General features: G+C 38.7%; 1 protein-coding gene across 3 annotated transcripts in view; it reads left to right on the top strand.

The window, feature by feature from the left end:
• Window positions 1-18,823, top strand: part of CTDSPL (CTD small phosphatase like) — an 88,189-nt gene that overhangs the window by 54,594 nt on the left and 14,772 nt on the right. The window contains exons 3-6 of one of the 3 annotated variants that reach the window (XM_068404634.1): window positions 4,071-4,103; window positions 7,451-7,504; window positions 10,994-11,095; window positions 16,363-16,419. In XM_068404634.1, the coding sequence (XP_068260735.1) occupies window positions 4,071-4,103; window positions 7,451-7,504; window positions 10,994-11,095; window positions 16,363-16,419 (246 nt within the window). The remainder of the gene's footprint in view (window positions 1-4,070; window positions 4,104-7,450; window positions 7,505-10,993; window positions 11,096-16,362; window positions 16,420-18,823) is intronic. The other 2 variants (XM_068404635.1, XM_068404636.1) reach the window with 2 other exon arrangements.

The following is an 18,823-nucleotide window of genomic DNA, read 5'->3' as shown; positions in this document are numbered from 1 at the left end:
AGTGTGACTCTAATACTGGTAATGAATGGTCCATTCTGTCTCTAAAGTTTCAATACAACACTTTTCAATAATAACTTGTATTTACTGAAACCATTGTATATTTGTTTTTCATAAAACACGCCAGCTTTTTAGTGCAGCACAAAGATGTATTCTAAGATGTAGTATATACTGCAGTGGGTATCTTAGCCTGTCTGCAGCTTGGATGCCGAGCCAGATGTGTCATTGGGAGCACACGATGTTCAGCCTCATGAAATCCTTGCTAATATTTTCCTGCCTCCTCAGCAGCGGGCAGCTCACCAAGACCTTCCAGCCAGTTGGTTTTTTTTTTTTAGAGGCCAGAGTGTTGGGACAGGGAAGTGTTTTTTGTTTTCGTCTGAATATATTCAGATCTCAATTTCTGTTCTTCAGTTAGCAACTTGACTCAGTTTGTGTATTTTCTGGACATGGGTGTAAGTTTTTTTTTGTTTTTTTCTGGGTGAATTTGTTACCTGAGTTTTGAAGTTTTTGCAGATACAGATTTTATTTGCAGGCTTCAAGGAGCTACCTAGATAGAGAAAGGTAAGAAAAGCTGGATGCAAACTGGCTCTCTCTTCCTTTTGCCTTCAGCTGTGGTGGGTGAGGGAGCTCTGACAATCTATTGTCACTTTGCCATTTCACCTACAACCCACTTCCACTGGAGTCATCTCTGCTTGTGTTTTGTAGTTAGATACAAGTCACGCAGATGGCTCATGTTCAACAAGATGAAGCATGAATGAGGAAAGGCTTTTTTTATACTTGTTTGATTAGACGAGAAGGTCTTGCTCCACACTCAATAGTGCAGAAGACAGAATTAGAAGAAGGTTTATTCTGGGGGCAGCAGCTGCCCCCGTTGCTTTCCCTGTAACAGGAATGAAGCCAGAAAGGTCAAGTCCTTGAATTTCCACCTCACCCATCCTGACCACTACAAAAGTTAGGTCTTCTCCCCACTGCTTCTTGCTGCAAGGTGCTGTCATCTCCAAGGTGATGCTGGAAAGCTGTTCTGACGACCTGTTGTCAAGTCTCCAACAATCTTGTCTGCTTCAGGGATCCCTATTTATAACACTCGTGAAAGTGCAGGGGGAGGGATCTTCTCTATCCCATGTGAATATGGCACACCACAGTGAGAAAAACAGCTTGTAGGGAGCATATTCTTGAGGTCTAAAGTATTATCTTCTTCATGGAAGAGACCTAGAGAAGCAACATGAGCACGGATTCTGATGGGGAGACTATTAACAGCGTGCTTTCCAAACAGACGTGGAAACCAGTCTCACTCTGCGGTGTGGAGGAATAGAAGTGAAATGAATGTAAATAATAGTGCTCTTCCTCCTGCTTAACCTTGGTTGGTCAGAGCAAGGAAGTTCCTAGTGTTCTGTTGGTCACCATCAGCATGCAGTTGTGGCAGGTCCATTTAGAAAACAAAAACCCCCTCTACATAGCTATGTTTGGTTCCTGTGTCTCTCCCCACTCATTCTGACCTTCTTTGCCTCCCCAAAAAGTCTTCTGTATTAACAGACAAAGCTCAATAGTCCAAGTCAATGAAGGAGTCAAATAGTAACTATGTTACTGTTCTTAAAGAACCTATCACAGTCTAGTATAAGCTTTGTGTTAAAGAGACAAATATGATAAATCTGTTCTTTTGATCAGCTGCTTCTCTAAAGGGGTTATTCTTTAAAATGAAACAGCTCCTTATCTTTGAATACAGACTGTTCTCAAAAAAGCAAAATAGTGCAGTCTGTGACTTGATGCTCATTGATCCTGTACGTGACGATAGACAGACAGCATTAATGAGTGGACACGGTACTGAAAATGTTCTGTCTCTCAAACTAGAATTATGTATCTAAGGGAAAAGGTAGAATTTATCATTTCATCTGTATATATTGTGCCATGAAAAAAAAAGTGATACCAATGGCTGGACAAATCAGTTCCTGGGCTACCTTAGTGATACAATGGGGAAATTTTGGCATTCTAGGAACAGCTTTGTCCTGTTACCAGCATCAGGAGCTTGTGGAAGGACTTCAACTAATGCAGTCATCTGTCATCTATTTCAAACGATAGCGTTTTGACCTGCTTCCCTTCCTGTTCCAAGGAATCAGGAAATGAGGCAGGACACTTTTTAAAAGTTTCCCATAGCAGGCTTGTTTTTAAAAAGCGTTTGCCTGTTCATGAACAATAACGCTTTGCCAGCAGACTCTTGCATTTATCTTTTTGCTTGTTTTTCCAGTTGTCATCATCACAATTTTGATTTTTGTGTAGGTACTTTTAGGGTCCCTATGAGGAAATTTGCTTGTTTTTCTTGGTTTTTGATTTAAGAAATTCTGCAAGAAAAAACAAACAGTAGGGCAAGTCCTCTAACAACTTAAATTCTGTATTCCTGTGAAAGTCAGGCTTAACTGTAATACAACGAGTTGCAGCTCTTGCTTCAAGAGATTGCCAAAATAGAAAGCAAGTTACATCGTGGTGAGTGCCTCTTGAAGTCTGTGGGAAAACCTGATGTGATACACAGCTATATTTGTGTCCACGGGTAAGATAATCTTGTACCGTAACTGTGGATATGCCTCTACCTCTCACATACTGTTTTCTTCTGTTGACAGAAGAGGAGCTCCAGTTGTGTTTTATTTTCTCTACCAGTGAATGCAAAAAAAGACCTTTAAAAACAAAACACAACACAGGTTTGCAATCTGTGCTCTGCTTGCGTAACCATATCCTTGATAACAGTTTGATCACAGGCCAGCTAATCCGACTGGCACCTACTCAAATTCGCTCCTTTCTCACATGGCCCATGGACTTCAGATGATGTTCCACTAACAGGACATTAACATGCTGAATTATATGGGTTTTTCTTTTCTTTTTGCCATTATCTTGAAGAAAATTTGGATTCTTACCAGTTTTTGTGTTTGTTTTTATAGAAATCAGATACTTTTTACTAAAGCAAACTTCTTGATGGTTCATGGTAGTTTCTGCTCTCTAGCTTGCTCCATCAGTTTCTTTGGATTTTGGTCAAACTTCAGTAAAAATTTCTTCTGTTGTAGCAATAAAAAGAGGACTTTAAAAATAACTGAATTACTTTTGTTTGTCAAAGATATGTCAACACTATGTTAGACTCCAAGTAAGCACAAGACTTTTTCAGCTGGAAGAGGATGTTCTAATGTTCAAAACAACTTTTTCAATAGATGGTCAGTCTGCTGGTGGTCAAAGCCTGTGTTTTCTAAGTAATTAAAGAATAAAATCATCTTCTAAATAACATCTGTGTGAGAAAGGTCAGCTTCTTTTTTTTTAATGTGCAGTGCCCACCAGAAAAGAAATACTTGGTTTTGACAGATTAGAAAGATTAGAAAATACAGTTGTATTTCCCAAAATGTCTTACGTGTTGAGTTGACAACCCTGTGACCAGTCTTCTCCATTTGGAAGCTGTAAATGGAAGTGTCTTTGTCTTCATATGTCGGGTCCCAGGATGAGAAAAAAAGGTCAATTTGGCCAAGACTGTCTTGCCTTCTGCCAAGTGCAATACAAAAGTGAGACCATGGGAAGAGCACATAGTTACCTCTTTTGGGGTAAAGAAAGTGGGATTCCTTGGACTAGTTTATCATCATCGTGTCCTTCTCAGATGTTTTGCCATTGCCTAAGTGAAAATGCTGTTTTTTCTGAGGGAGTTGTTTCAACTGAAGTCAACTTCAAAGAGTGGGCTTCTGCCCTGCTACCAAGGTCTGGCTGAGCCTCTTGTCGCTGTAGTGAAAATAGACAAAATATACCCGTTAGGAGAACTTAAAGCTGAAAAAGTTACAGTAAATACAGGTACTTTCTTATTACCATCTCTTATTAATCATAGCATGGGTTTTACCAGTCCAGTCTCCTAAAAATCATAAATGCCAATACACTAACCGATCATTTCAGCAACTAAAATGCAAGATTCTGGTTTTATTTTTTTACCCTGGTTTCTTGAATACTTTGAACTTTTGGTTTAAAATGTTTGAGTGCTACATTTACTGCTTCAGACCTTTGTTCTACCCTTAAAAGCCATTACCCTTACAGTGATTTTTTTTCTTTTTCCCCAGGGTGACCAGATGCAGGTCATGCCTATACCAAGTGTATGTATTTTTATCCCTTTTTCTTTTAATAATTTTCATAACTTTTGCTTTGATTCATCTTATGTTGCAGTCTAACAGGTCTGTTTTGTGTTGCATGGTAACAAAAGGATTTTATGTTCTGTCTGCAATGTTGCATACTCAGGGGCGAGTTGAACTGCACGTGTTGTACAGGGACTAAAAGAAGAGTTTGGGGTTTATATGGTTTTCATCTTACACCTCAGTTAAATTAATTTCTGAATTTTTATCATTTTGAAAATGCATGAAGTAGTCTGAAAGTTGAAGTGAGTTAGAAACTACATAATTTGTTTGAAACAAGCCACTTGAGGAAAACAAAGAGTACACTGACCATAGCTGCATTACTGCACTCGTTCAAGATGATGCTCTCAGTATCAGCTGCTCTTTTATGAGGCTTAATATTTCTGCTTATCTTCCCTGGATTAAACTTGGAATGCCATTTGGCATCTGAATTATTTTTCAAAACTAAACAAAAGGAAGGGAAAAAAAAAAAAAGTACTTCAAACTGAAGCTTTTAATTTAATTAGGTTTAACCTTTTTTGGTCAAAAAGCTGCTCTTTTTCTACTTGTTTTTTATGTTTCTGAAGACCTTTTAAATCTGGAAATAGATTTTTATGAGCTCCTTTGCTGTTTATAATACTTTATTATTGCAGAGTTTTCCAGTAAATAGCGATGTAGGAGTGTGGAGTTACTGACAGAGTCCTCTTGAGATACCTGGTAGCCCCTAAAGACCCGAATATTCCCCAGGACATCATTTTTTTCCCCTTCCCCTTCCTTCTCATGTAGCCCAACATTACAAGACCTCCTGTGAGAACCCTGTCCGTGCTGCAGTGCACTAGTGTCAGGAGATCGCTATAACTGTGCAGATCACTTCCCTCGTTCATCACTTTTTCTTGGTTTTAAGAACTGTTAGAAATTACTCTTTATTATTTCTAATATGAAATTACTTCTAATATGGCTCATGCATGTGTGTATGTACGTATACACACACATGTACATGCATGTCACTTGTATATATACAAGTCTGGGGATAGAAAACTTCGTATGTATGAAAATACTGATTTCTAAATTACTTTTCCTTTTACATACATGCCAAATTCTGTTTGGTGACTGTAGGTGCTCTACTAGTAGTTATTTGAACGTGAAACATATTCTGGTTATGCTCTGACCTGGAATAAAATGTTTCCTAGGAGTGAGTGTAGGTATTAATGAAATAGGAATTGAAACAGAGCAAAATTTTGAAATGAGAAATGAGTACACGTTCGTCAGATACAAGCATGAAATGAAATACTTTGGTAGAAGAACACTGTCTTTGCGATGTTAAGGCAGTGCTCTGTTAATTAGGAAAATGAACAATTCAAGAAGGGGTTTCTTTATTTCCTTTTTCTTTTGTAGCTCACCTGTATTTTTGCTGACCTATATTCCCAGCACTTTAATAAGGCAGGAAAATTAGCTTACCTTTGCAGTCATGATGTAGAGTTCTCAGTGAGCAGGTGACTTTAAACACACTCTTCTCCGGTGCCATCTGATGCCTCCTTCCACCAGGACACGCAAGTGTGATGCAACAATGGCCCGCAGGCAGTTGGGTGACATTTGCTATCCGAGTGCTTCTGGCTGTCAGGAGCTAGCGAGCATCAGGACGTAATAGTCTAAATAAAGACAGGAGTGAGCTGTGTATGGAGAAAGTGGTAAGAACGAAGATGCAACATGATATTAGAAAAACACCTCAAATGAAAGCGGTGCCCTTTGCCAGTCTCACGAGGGCTGTTTGTCCTGAGCGCTGGAGCCCAGGGGTTCCCTCTGAGACAACTCTTCACTCTCTAAGATCCATTAAGGCAGAAATTCTTGATGCTCTGCTACAGAGGGTCGTGGATGAGAAATAGGCTGTTTGAACTGTATGTATTGTACATACCAGGAGAAAAAATATCTTCTAAACAGACACAGAGTGAGGTTGGTCACAATTAAGTTGGACTTTTTTTTTGATAGGGCTCATTGCAAATGTAATCACTTCAAGTGCTTAGGGAATTACTCTGAAAAGAGCACTGCCTGCTCCACGCTCATTAAACTTTCAAGTTGAAGCCTCCAGTCAAAATACGAGGTTTTCTGGAGCTTTATCACACCGGTATAAAATCTGGCAGCCTGAGGTCAGCTATTTGAAAACTTCCATTGCTTTATATAGATACATGCAAATCAGTGAAGTGTATCTTCTGATTAATCAGATTTTTCCTGTATTAATTGCATTTAATTTAAAAACTTGAATTAATATGAATTTTCACTCAGTTATTGATAGAGATAACCGCTAAGTAGGAAACATGCCAGCTTCAAGTTAGGTTCTTCAGAAAATAGAAACAGTGTGACTTTGTTTTTTTAAAGATGAACTTTATCCTGTTTGTATCTTGTATTCTGAAACTGTTTCCAGATAAGGCATAGATTAAACAGCAGCATAATTGATTTTTTTTTTTGTAATACTGCAAAATTATTTATTTTTAGGGCTGAAATAAACGCACACAAAACTAGAAAAAACAATATCAGCTGACAGTTGTGCAGAATGCTAATCTGAATTTTGTGATAGACCTGACTTAAAAATATAGCAAGCGTAGCTCAGGACGCCCGTGCTTTCCTGGGTTTTCTCAGCTTCGTTTGGAAAGGAATATGGTAGAGAAATCAAAGTAGACCCATAGCAACTTCAGCACTTGTTTTCATTCTTTTGAATGACAAGGTAGATGGAAATACAAAGCCATACTCATGCACCACCTTAAACGAGTTGGAGTGTCCATTTCTTTTCTTCAACTTAAAATCCCAGTGTTAAGGCATGGTACCAAAAGTAGTCCTTGGAGTCCCTCCAGAAGTTAAATCTTAGCACTGGGGTATTGTTTTTCCACTTGTCCTCACCTACATTTAGACAATTTCTTGTTACAACTTTTTCTAGAAGAAATTTTGTGAACTACCAGGTTTGTAACAGGAGCTAGCATCTTTCGGCAGCTGTGTTTTAAGTGGGAATAATTTATCTTCTATCAGAGTATTTCCATGCGTAACTGCTGGGAGAAGCTGTTAGCTATGCAGAGTTGCAACCAAAAGTGTGAATTGAAGGGAACATGAACAGCAAATTAATGTGCTGCACTCACACTAGACAACATTTCCAGTATACAAAGGGCTTATTAATTCTGATACTTGTCTCTATGGGAAATGTGGGCCTACAGGGAAGAAAGGTTATGATTGTTTTATACAGTGAATTTCTGAAAGATTTGTGTTGACCAGCTGTTTATGCTTCAGCCAAAAGTCCTGTTTTCTTGCCACCACCACCACCCCCTTTTTTTTTTTTTTTTTCTTAGGGAATATACTATTTCCACGGGACTGAAGCAGTGCAGCAGTCGTTTCACTACAAGGTCTGTTAAGCTGATCAGCCATGAGACCTGGCTGGAATGCATAAATCCCAAACAGTGACTAGTTTAAAAGCTTTAACTTGTATACAATTTATGTCTTGTTGGAATTGAAGACCAAGCTAGGACTTACAGTCCTGAGATACCACATGTTATTTTTCTGCTGAGTTCTGTGGAAGCCTGCAGTCTTTCAGAGGGTATTACATAGTAAATATGAGTTGCTGTTAGCCACAATTAAATACTCTTAATCATCTTGGATACCTTTAAAGCTACTATGTTTAAAAAAAGAAAAAGATCTGTAACTATTCATTATTAACTATGATGGAAATCTGATAATTACAGCTCTTCTTGGCTATGTCTGCATTAGGGAGGAAATTAAAATACAATATTGAGTAATACTTGTTTCTGCCTAAAAGCTTTGCTGCTCTTGGCACTTGGAAGTTGCTTGAGATCGGAAAGCTTGAACGGTGAAACAGATGGACTGATAGCCTATGTACAAATCCTTTAAGTTCCTGAAGCCTCAAAAATGTCATCCTTGCTCCAGGGTCCTACACCAGATGTTTAGCAGTCTCGCAACTTGTAGTGCCTTCAGCTTCAGAATAGTTTCCTTGTCCCTGTTAGATTATCAGGTGGCAAATGTGTTTTCAAAGTTGAAGACAACAGAGATACAGGTTTTGAAATGGAAAATTTATTTCTTCTGATCTTCAAATGTGTGAACTGTTGACCAGGTGTCTTTGAAAACAGGATCAGATTGACTTCAAGAAGCCAAAGCTTATAGGAAGGTTGGAGTGCCCTCGTGGGAGAATTTCCCCAGGAAAAACTTTGAGGTGTAGTCTTGTTAGATAAAGTTAGGTCAATAATTACACATTGCCTCTGAAGGCAGTACTGAAAAGGGAGAGAAACTCTAGCAGTAACCAGCATCTCTGTGTAGATACCGCAGGTGAGCTTGTTCCTCTCTGAGGTGCAGCTTTTGAGAAATCAGAGCTGCAGGTGGATGAGGAGGATGGGAACAAGCTGTCTCTCACCGTGCAGTCAAGGAATTTGGGTTCTCAGAGTTGCAGGTTCTCGCATTTGTAGTCCTTGGTGCATGTCCATCCTTTTCCTGATGACAGGTGTACTAGTTTCCAGATAAAAAACAAAGATATCTGTGATATGACAGTGCTCATATATTTCATATGCATGTTTTTATATGAAAGATCCATATATTTTCCTATAGATATAGATATTTTCAGTTTGAAAAAGAATTCATATAGCAGCAGAAATTGCTGGCTTTGAACTGCTTGTGCAGATTAATTTAGTCAAAAATTTGAACTAAATACTAACAGTCTAAATACAAAAATGAACTGAGCTATTCTTTAAAAAAAGAAAAAGTACACTTAAGGTTTCTTGGGATGTTCCTGTATTTTTCTCTTCTTCAAAGACAAATCAGTATCAGAGCATGGATTCTGAAGATTATTATCTTTAAATGGGTTTGATTTTTTTTCTTTCAATAAGCTTTTAGTCTATTTGGGCTGCAAGTTTGGATCCTTCTTACTATGAAAAATTGAGGTGGGATGCCTAAATACCTTTTAGATTTTGAAACAGCAGTGAGAAACCTAAATTCTTTAGATCTGGCCCTAGTTGCAAACAAGCAGGGGTAGAGCTCAAGCAGTTGTGGAAGTCATGTATACATGGGACTCTCAATAACCTAGAAAGAGTGTCCTATAAATTTTGGCCTGGTTAGGTTACTGTGGTGAACACACGCTTTACAGGCATTAAGCAGCAGTTGTTTTTTCTTGAAGGTCACTGTTAGATGTGTGCTGAGAGAAAATGCATTGAGACAAGTGGCTTGTAAGCAAGGCAGCTTCCGTTATGGTAGCTAAAGAAACTGTTGTTGATGTTAATTGTAAGGAACTAAATCAGTTTCAGTGAGCACTCCTAAAAATCCCCCAATAACTTATACTTTACCTAAAGACACTTTTATTTAAGCCCAGAATCTCATTTGTTAGTTACTTCATTTAAACAAGAACTTACTAGGCACCATTGGCTGGTATCTATCAACTTCAGAGGACATCTGAAATCAATCAGTGGTTAATGAGGAGTCTGTACTTGTTGCTGTAGGGTGTTCAGAGAGTGTCTGACTCGTCTTTAGATTAGATATCAGGAAGAAATTCTTTACTGTGAGGGTGGTGAGACACTGGCCCAGGTTGCCCAGAGAAGCTGTGGCTGCCCCCTCCCTGGCAGTGTTCAAGGCCAGGTTGGATGGGGCTTTGAGTGACCTTGTCTAGTGGAAGGTGTCCCTGCCCATGGCCGGGGGGTTGGAACGAGATTATCTTTAAGGTCCCTTTCAACCCAAACCACTCTGATTCTGTCATCTGTTTGTCACCCACTGTCTCCAAAGAGGTGGCCTCAGACCTCTGCAGGCACCTCTGCAAAAGGCTGTTGAAAAGAACAAAAAACATGATAGATGCATCCTTACCAGGGCAACGTTGTCTGAACAGATAAAAAGATAGCAAAAGAATCAAGTTAGAGTTTTGTATCCAATTCTTAATTATTTAATTTCCTCTCTGTCTTGAGCTTCCCCCTATTGACACTTTCCTATAAAGCTAGTCCTTTTCTTTTATTAAAAAAAAAAAAAAACCAAAAACCACAAAAAACAACTCTTTAAGCAAGTGGCAGCAGTGTTTCAGCTCCAAACAGGAGTGTTTTGTTACTTCAGGAAGTATCCCGTACCAAAATTTAAAGTAACATAACTGTATTGCAAATTGGGATGTTAAAGTGGGGAATGAGCAATGGGAAGACTATGTAACTGTCTGCTTTGCTTTCAGAAAAATTGTCAATTCATGTAATTGGTACCATTTCTTAGTACGGGCAGCTGTACTGCAGAAGAGCCCGGTTTAGGAGGGTTTTCTTTACTGCAATTTTAATACCTTGATTGGGAACGTAATTCACATGAAAGCTCGTGGTCAGCACCCTCACAAGTGGTAAAAATGAGAGTGGAGACGTGTCCTGGAAGATCAAATCAGTAATGCTGTCTTCCTTCAGAATTCATTTCTCCACTTCAGCATCTTTCATAGCAAACAGGGATAACGATTTCTGTAAACATTCATCAGTGTGATATGGCTGGAGATGGCATAGACTGTGAATAGGGTAACACCAGCATCCAAAACTGAGGCATTAGGAAGAGGGTCACTGGAAAAGATATTGTCTCAAATGTCCCATTTTTTACTGTTGTTTTTTAGCTAGTGGTGGTGCTTTACCATTTTCATTTCCAATGCTTTGGAGAGCATTCGAAACAAGTCTCTCATTTAAAAAAAAAAAAAGTCTGTATGGGTATTGCATGAGCCATTAATTTCCGTACATGTACTTGGGATGAGCCCAGAAAAAAACATCCAACTTTGAGTCATGTATTTCAGTTCCCAGTAACTACTAGAATAGTAATGTTGGCAGGAGAATGCCCCTTCAATAGAGGTTTTACTTTTTTTTGTTGTCTTCCTCTTTTGTTTTTGTTTTTAGCCACCAGCTAAATACCTCCTGCCAGAACTGACAGCATCAGACTATGGGAAGAAGTGTGTGGTCATTGATTTAGATGAAACTTTAGTGCACAGTTCATTTAAGGTAAGTAAATTCAAAAGTGATCTCTTGCAACTTGAATCTGTCAGTGAATGTTGTAGGAACTGTTAAGCCTCTTAACACATTAACTAGTCTTACAGGCTCTCCCAGGATGCCTGGTAGTTCTCATTGTTACTCCTATGATTATTCATCCTAATTTAGCTGTTAGGGGAGTAACACAGACGTTGCTATTTTTTGGATTCTGAGAAAGTCACACCGACTGCAACAAGACCTGGAATGGTTATTGAGTTTATGGCTCTAAGTGGTAACTATTCCAACATGGACCTGAATTTTAACAGGTACAAAACTTGTTGCTTTGAAAATAGAGTTTCGTTTTTGATGTTAAAATGATGCCATAGTTAGTCTGGGAGACTGGAAATTCAGCACAGCTTTATGCTAGGTAGATGTACCTTAAACCAGTAGATTTTGGGCACCAGTGTTTGCTGTGCTCCGTTGCTGGAGAAGATTGCTCTCCATGTCAGGCTGCTGTCCCGATCACAGTAAGTATTTTTAAGTATTTTAGCTTTCACACCAGGAAAGCAGATAGCATTTAGCTGTTGCTGATGAGTCCGTCATCTTGTAGAAGCAACTTTTATAACCCTTCAGAATTCAGCATGTGGTGGAAGTAGTGGTATTCTTCTATTGTTTAAGGAGGGCTAAAGTTAGACTAGAAGAATTCAGAAATACAAATAACCTAAATGGGCTCAGCATACTGGTGGCATTTCTGATTAGCAAATGTCACACATCATAAAGCATCTGCTAGTTTTATACTTTGATCTTGGAGAATTTGTAAGAATCAATAGTGTGTTTCCTTACTAGTAGCAAGGTGGAGTTACCACCAATTTTGTAGTCTTCTAGCTTTGGTTGCACTCCGTTTTTTCACTGCTAGCGTGAACTCAACGTTTTAATCCTGCAATATTTAGTTGCCAGCATTTAAATATGCAAACCATAATTCATGTTGTGGTTAGAATTTGGCAACAGCCTGTCTTTGTTGACTTAAAGAAGACCTTATATGGAGATACTAGAACAAATATTCCTGTGCCTCAGACTGAAACTGAGATTCTTCTCTGTCTTTATTGTGCCTAATGGTATATAACAATTTGTGGTGTGGCATACAGGAACCTCTTAACCTCAGTGCCAGATCCTTGTCTTCTATACCCAGACTGAACTTGCACTTGAGAATTTTTCAGGGGGACTAGAAACACAGATGGATTGGGAGGGGAGGGACCATGCCTTCCTAATTAAATGAGAGTCAAAAATATAAAGGGGAAGCTGAATTTAAAAGTCTAAATTTACATAAAAATAGTGAAGTATTAGGCTTAATGTTATCTGAAATGTAAAAATAAAAGTTTGCTTTCTGAATGCTGTGGGTAACTCTGTACTGTGTTTTTTCTGGTTTTTGAAACAAAATGAGTTTCAGTTTAGGTGGTTATTAATTTTTTTTTGTAACCATTTTAAAGAAATACATGTTTAACGTTTGACATTTCTTGTAGGATTGAGGTTTGCCTTTATTGCAGAGTGCTTTCTTAGTGGGCTCATTTTAATCATCCCATTTATTCAAATGATATTTAATGGGTGTTTAAACGATGTTGAGTAGATATTTAAGAAAAATCAAAAGATTATTCTACTTAGTCTTGAACACTGAATAATGTTTTGTGCTAGGAAAAGAAAACTGGTCCTTTTTTGTGTGAAGTAGATGGTGTTAGGTAAATGTTGGAGTTTCTGCAGTATTAGTCTTACAGCCACAGTGGCATTACCTTAATGTGAAGCCCTGTGATGGGAGTATGTAAGGGAGAACAAAGTGGTGGAGGAGATGGCTTTAGTTGTTCAGGGGCTGGCACTGTCCAGTGATGCTGTTTGGATTTTGTTTCATACAGGGCAATATTTCAGCTGCAGTAAGGTCACTGCGGTCATCAGAAATACGGTGGATTTCCAGAAGAGCAGGGGTTTTAACACTTATGTGCGCACTGTTCTGCCTGAATAATCAAGTTACTTTTGCAGTTTCTTTTAGTTGTATTTTTTTTTTCGCTAAAACATGTCTGCTCTACCAGGCAGGTCCCCACTTAAAAGCTGTAAAAGCATACATAAATCTGTGATTTTTAGTACAAAAGGCTTTATTTAAAACACATGATATTTTAGAATTCATAATTCTGTTGTGAAATAGGTTTCATATTTCAAATGCAGATGAATTTTTTTTTAACGCAACCAGAAAGGCAGAGTATTTAAAGTGCTCTTTCCTGAAAGCAGCAACATCTGAAGGAGGGTAATTCTTGTCTTTTTATGCCCCTACATACTTGTGAAGCTTTAAGGAGGTACTAGTCTTTCATGTTAAGTGCATATTAAAGGAGTAAAGTTTGGGGTGCTTTGGCAAGAGTAAAAAAGGAATAGATAGACATTATGGTTATCATTCCCATCATAAAACAATAATAGAAGCAAAAATCGTAAGCTACTAAATCAAGGAGATGTAAACATGGTTTTATATAAAATGAATTAAACCACATGCAAGTCTGGAATGTAGTCATATTCAAAACTGGCTGTGAAACTCTTTTAGAACATTTAAAACTCTGAAGCTTTTTATTAAATAGAAACAATTCTAACTGAAGTAAAGAGTTTCAATGGAAAGACATTGTCTTCTTCCACACTCCCTCTGCGGTTCCCATTCGAGGCATGTACGTGCTTCACGTGTACAACCCCAGAAGCCTTTATCCAGCAAACTGTTGCAGACTTTTCTCCTGTCTTCCCATCCTGATGAAGCGCAGAATCCCGGTCCACCCCTCTTCCTTGTCACTTGTGCCAACAAGAAAGCTACGTAGTGCCCAAAGTACAAGTGGGGTCAGCAAATATGTAGTTAAGAGTAGTTTGGTTAGTGTTACAAAGTCTGAGCGTGAGTTTTGTTTAGCAAATTTTTGTTAGCAAAAATTAGATTGTCTAAACAGAGTGAGTTTTTTTTCTGATATCTGGTTGGTGTTGCTCCTGTTAAGAAAGTTTGGTAACAGCTGTATTTTTATCAGTGGGCTTCAAAACCTTTGCAGCTTGCAATGACCTTTTTCTGCTGCTAGACAATATTTATCTTGTGTAAGGGAGTCATACATATATAAATTCTTCAAGTGTGTGCAAGCCTCTTCAAAGTATCCATGGAGCTGGCAGCCACTTGAAAACTTAGGTGGCTGGGTCTTATTGACAGTTCATGTGGGTTTCTTTTAAGGTGAAGCCTCAGAACATTTTTGTGTACCTCTTCTCTGGCTATTAGAGATGCTGCAGAGTATTTTCCCTCTCTCGGGGGCTTCATGCAGGTAGCAGACGGGAACTTCCCCTCCATCTTTTTTCAGAGGCAGAAAGGGGTGGGTATATGGTTTTAAACAGAAAGAGGGTAGATTTAGATTAGGTATTAGGAAGAAATTCTTTCCTGTGAGGGTGGTGAGACACTGGCCCAGGCTGCGCAGAGAAGCTGTGGCTGCCCCCTCCCTGGCAGTGTTTAAGGCCAGATTGGATGGGGCTTGGAGCAACCTGGTCTAGTGGAAGGTGTCCCTGCCTGTGGCAGGGGGGTTGGAACTAGATGATCTTTAAGGTCCCTTCCAACCCAAACCATCCTGTGATTCTGTATCTTGGAAATTTCTTGATGTCAGCTAAAGAAAAATCTAGATTGTATCTGTGGGTATTTGAGGAATTCTTTAGATCATACTAGCACAGTGGTCGTCATCAGCAGGATGGAGTTTCCCAGCACAGGCTGCTCTGGAGGTTTGGTTGCCAATAGCGGTTGGTCAGGAAGAGTAGATTCAGTGTAGCTCCTCATTTGCCCTCTGATGCAGCACTTGCAGATGCCGGGTCAAACCGTTTTCCTTACTACTTTACTACTGAGAGAGAGTGTTGCCCTCCATATAAATTCTTTTGGTCATTTTGCTGTCCTCGCAGGGAGGTCGTTTGACAGTGGAATTAGAATCTCATTTTTCCAGGGAATGGGATCAAAGTGATTCTGTCAGGTTAATACTGCAGGATTCTTCTTTCCTACCGTTTTTCACAGAGCACCTGTTTAGGCTCACCAGTTTGTGACCTGCTTCTCAGTCTCTGTACTTTGGCTGTTTCTCTTCTTTCTTGGCACCCCCTCGCCCCCCCCCGAATGGATTTGCAGACTGTTTCTAGTCTTGCAGATTCTTCAGGGGCACATCCTTGGTGTTCTTGAGATCAGTCTGTTGGCTGATCCAGAAAACCAGGTGGGAAAGTCTGTGCAAGCCTACTAGAGCCAAGTGAAGATGTTTTCCAGCCTTAGTAATGCCATACCAGTTACCAGCCAAACTACTCCCAGCCTTCATTTTAGGCTGTTATCCATGAAGCGTATTGTCTGTTAATCAGTCCTGTTAAAACTATATTTGGCAGCTCCTTGTCTCAGCCATTTCCAGGCTGCAGATAGTTGGGTGAGTTACAAACTTCAGCCAGGCGTGTTTACATGATTTTTTTTATCATGGACGTAATACATGAGCTGTACCGAATGATTCTGCCAAGCTTGATGTCCATCTGAACTAGTAAACATTGAAGCAGTGTGTTCCTCAGCTACCAGTAGTGCCTAGCCAAGATCAGACTATGTACTCTTAAACTGCCTACAAGGGCACTTTTCTGCTTTCCAAAGTAATTTTACTTGCCCAACAGTTTTTCACAGTAGGTCTTAAGAAATGAGTTGTATTCAGCAGGCTGAATGGATTCAAGGGCTTGGACAGAGTGTGCCTGCTCTTCTATTCTGAATTAAAATGCAGTTTTGCATGATTAATTGTTGGTTCGTGTTCTTGAGGTGTCCCATCTTAAGAATCATTTAACTATATGACTTAAGTCTTGTTGCAGCTCCTGATTCAAATATAACCTTTAGGTATTACTTTTACCACTATCTTTGTTTTTAATTAATTACCAATTGATGACCCAGAGCAGAATATGTGAAGCATACAGCTGAATTTCTTTGTCATCATCCACACAGACTTGATGAAAGAGATATCCAAATAGATTTTTATCCTGGTGGGGGGGGTTATTCAAGCAGTAAAGCATATTACATTGTACAAGCTTATAAATATGAGGGAAGAGGGAAACGCAGTATCCAGTGAATACAGCTGCGTAAGGCTTCTGACTCGTGTGTGTAAAGGGCACTCACGCAGAGTGGATTGGTGTAATCAATAATGCTTATTAACTTGTTCCTGGGAAGTAACTACTCTTTTCTTTTACGCCTCTGAAATTTTCCCTCTAACGATCTTATTTTTAATGTTGATTTATTTCCTTGTCATTCTTTGTAGCCAATTAGCAATGCTGATTTCATCGTTCCTGTTGAAATTGATGGAACCATACATCAGGTAAGCGCTGCTGTTCCTTTAGCGTTGGTCTAGTAGTGCAGCTGTCCTCAGTGTCCCAGCATGTTACCTTTCTCCATTTGCTGCTTTACATTCAATAACTTGTCCTTTTGCAAAATACAAAAGCTGCATACTCTGGAATGTATCATCCAGACAGGCATCCCTGTGTGGTCAGGTACGTAGTTTCTAACTAGAAAGTCTCTATATTAACTTTTTCAGTTCTCCAGAATATCTCTGTCAGGACTTCAATACTTGACTCTTTGTCAATTTTAAAACATTTTCAAAACAGATCTAAGGATGGATTTTCAAACATTGCTAGGCCAGAAAAAACTACTTCAGTACTGCCTTTCTCATTCCCTTCACAGACAAACAGGACATAAGCTGGCTTTAATGTCTCTTGGTAGTTCATACAGACAAAGCTTTATAAAAGTATTAAGGAAGAACAGACATTTCTTCATTTTTTTTGGCAATCTATGTTTAAGTCCTGTCTCCTTTCTGTAAGTAATTTAAGTTCCCCTGATAGGACTTATTATATACTTCAGCATCTTTAAAAGGTCTGGACGAAATTGCAAGGAGACTAATTTTTATGTCTTATTCTTTAAGAACTTCACTTAAGACTGTGAAATGGTTTTCAGTAAATGCAAAACATACATAATTTGAAAATCAGTCCCCTTCATGTATGTTAGCTTGGTGTCTTTAATCAGTAGTCATTTCTGAAAACGTGAAATGAAATAAATTACAGTGCCGTAAATTTTCCTCTTCAGACAGACATTAAAGTTCTTGCTGGAGACGGGTTTTACTGGTTAATGTGGAGTTGAGCCTTTCTGATATATGAATCTTGCAAATGGTTTGAAACATCTTTTGTTGGTTGTTGTAGGTTAAAGATAACGCAGTTACAGAGTTGCAGATCTTCCCTGGAAGTAATTAGATGGAGATTTTAAATACTTTAATTTTTGGAAGGTTGTCTTTTATATGGATGATCTTGGAACAACTGATAGATCATAAAGTTAGTTCATAGTTTTGTTTGATTTCCTGTTATGAAATAACATCTGTGTAATTATCGCTCTTAAAATAATTACTAAGTATGTCAGTGGACTGAAACATGTTTTAAAGTCATAGTTGTGTGACATTTCTACACTGTGCCTGTCTTATGTAGAAAAATTTGATATCCAGGGTATTTAAACCTGTAACGTTCACCAGAGCTGAATGCTTAAAACACATAAGTGATGTTTTGGGAGATTTATGTTGTGATATTGTCTGTCCTCATTTGATGTGGCCTTTAGTTGTGTTTGGTGCTGTTACACAAACATTTTCTCTCCTAAAACTTTCTAGAATGCTTTCCAAAGGGAATAGAATAGGTTGCCTAACAATTTTGAATGGCTTAGGATTGTGATCACTTAGCTTGTCAAGATTATATATTTATATTTTGAAACAAAACCCAGTAAAAGACTATTTGGGCTTTACAGCTAAGCACTTCAAAAGCCTGGAAACTTCCAGATTCTTCACCAAGTGTAATGCAGTTAGGCACTCAAGATGACTGCATATGGGGAAAAAAAACACAACTGGTCAAAGGGAGTGGATTTGTCCATACCCTAAATGTGAACAGGAGGAAGGATGCTCTTGACAGAGAGGGTCAAGTGAAGTTAGTCTCCGACTGTGCTTTGCTGGAGACTTCCTGCGTAATTTTCAAGGAAAGTTGCTTAATCTCTTTGTATTTCAAGTTCTTAATCTCTAAAACAGGTAAAAATCTCAGTCGCATATGGATGTTTAAAGTGAAGTTAATTGTAAGGAATTTGTGATCCTAGAAGTAAAGGTAATTTATGTGGTGTGCAGAACAGGCAAAGTCTTGGGTTCCTGTGTTTGTAATACTTCTGCAGGCAAAGTAATGTACTATTATCCAGCCATCCTTTTTATTTGACTGTGATAACCTGAAGGGCAAAAACGGACATTCTGACTTAGTCTGATGTGCATTAACACAGGCTGTAGAGCTTTGACAACTGGTTCCCACTTCAAACCTGTAATTTTTTATTCACTTAGAGCATAAACTGAACAGATATCAACAATTTTTGTTACCTGTCAGAATTTGTCATCTGTATAATGCTTGTCCATTTTTTTTAAGCAGTTTATGTACTCAAAAGATTAATCATTGGCATTGGGAAATAATTCCACCTGTTTAAAATACCACAGAATGTGTGAAACGTTGTGGAACCGTACTGTCCATAGTGCATATCCCTACATACTTTACCAGTAAGCTTGTTCCTTATCGAGCAGGAGATTGTCTGACAGAGTATTGTTGGGCTTGAACTCTGCCTTAGGCAGAAGCCAATGGAAAACAAATGGAGAACAGCATTTCAGACGTGCCCATTCAGAAAGAAATTTGAAATTATACGAGATTCTTCAGATCTCA

The sequence above is a fragment of the Nyctibius grandis genome, chromosome 7 (genome assembly GCF_013368605.1).
Source record: "Nyctibius grandis isolate bNycGra1 chromosome 7, bNycGra1.pri, whole genome shotgun sequence".
Taxonomy (NCBI): Eukaryota; Metazoa; Chordata; class Aves; order Nyctibiiformes; family Nyctibiidae; genus Nyctibius; species Nyctibius grandis.
This window is presented reverse-complemented; position numbering and strand designations above follow the sequence as displayed.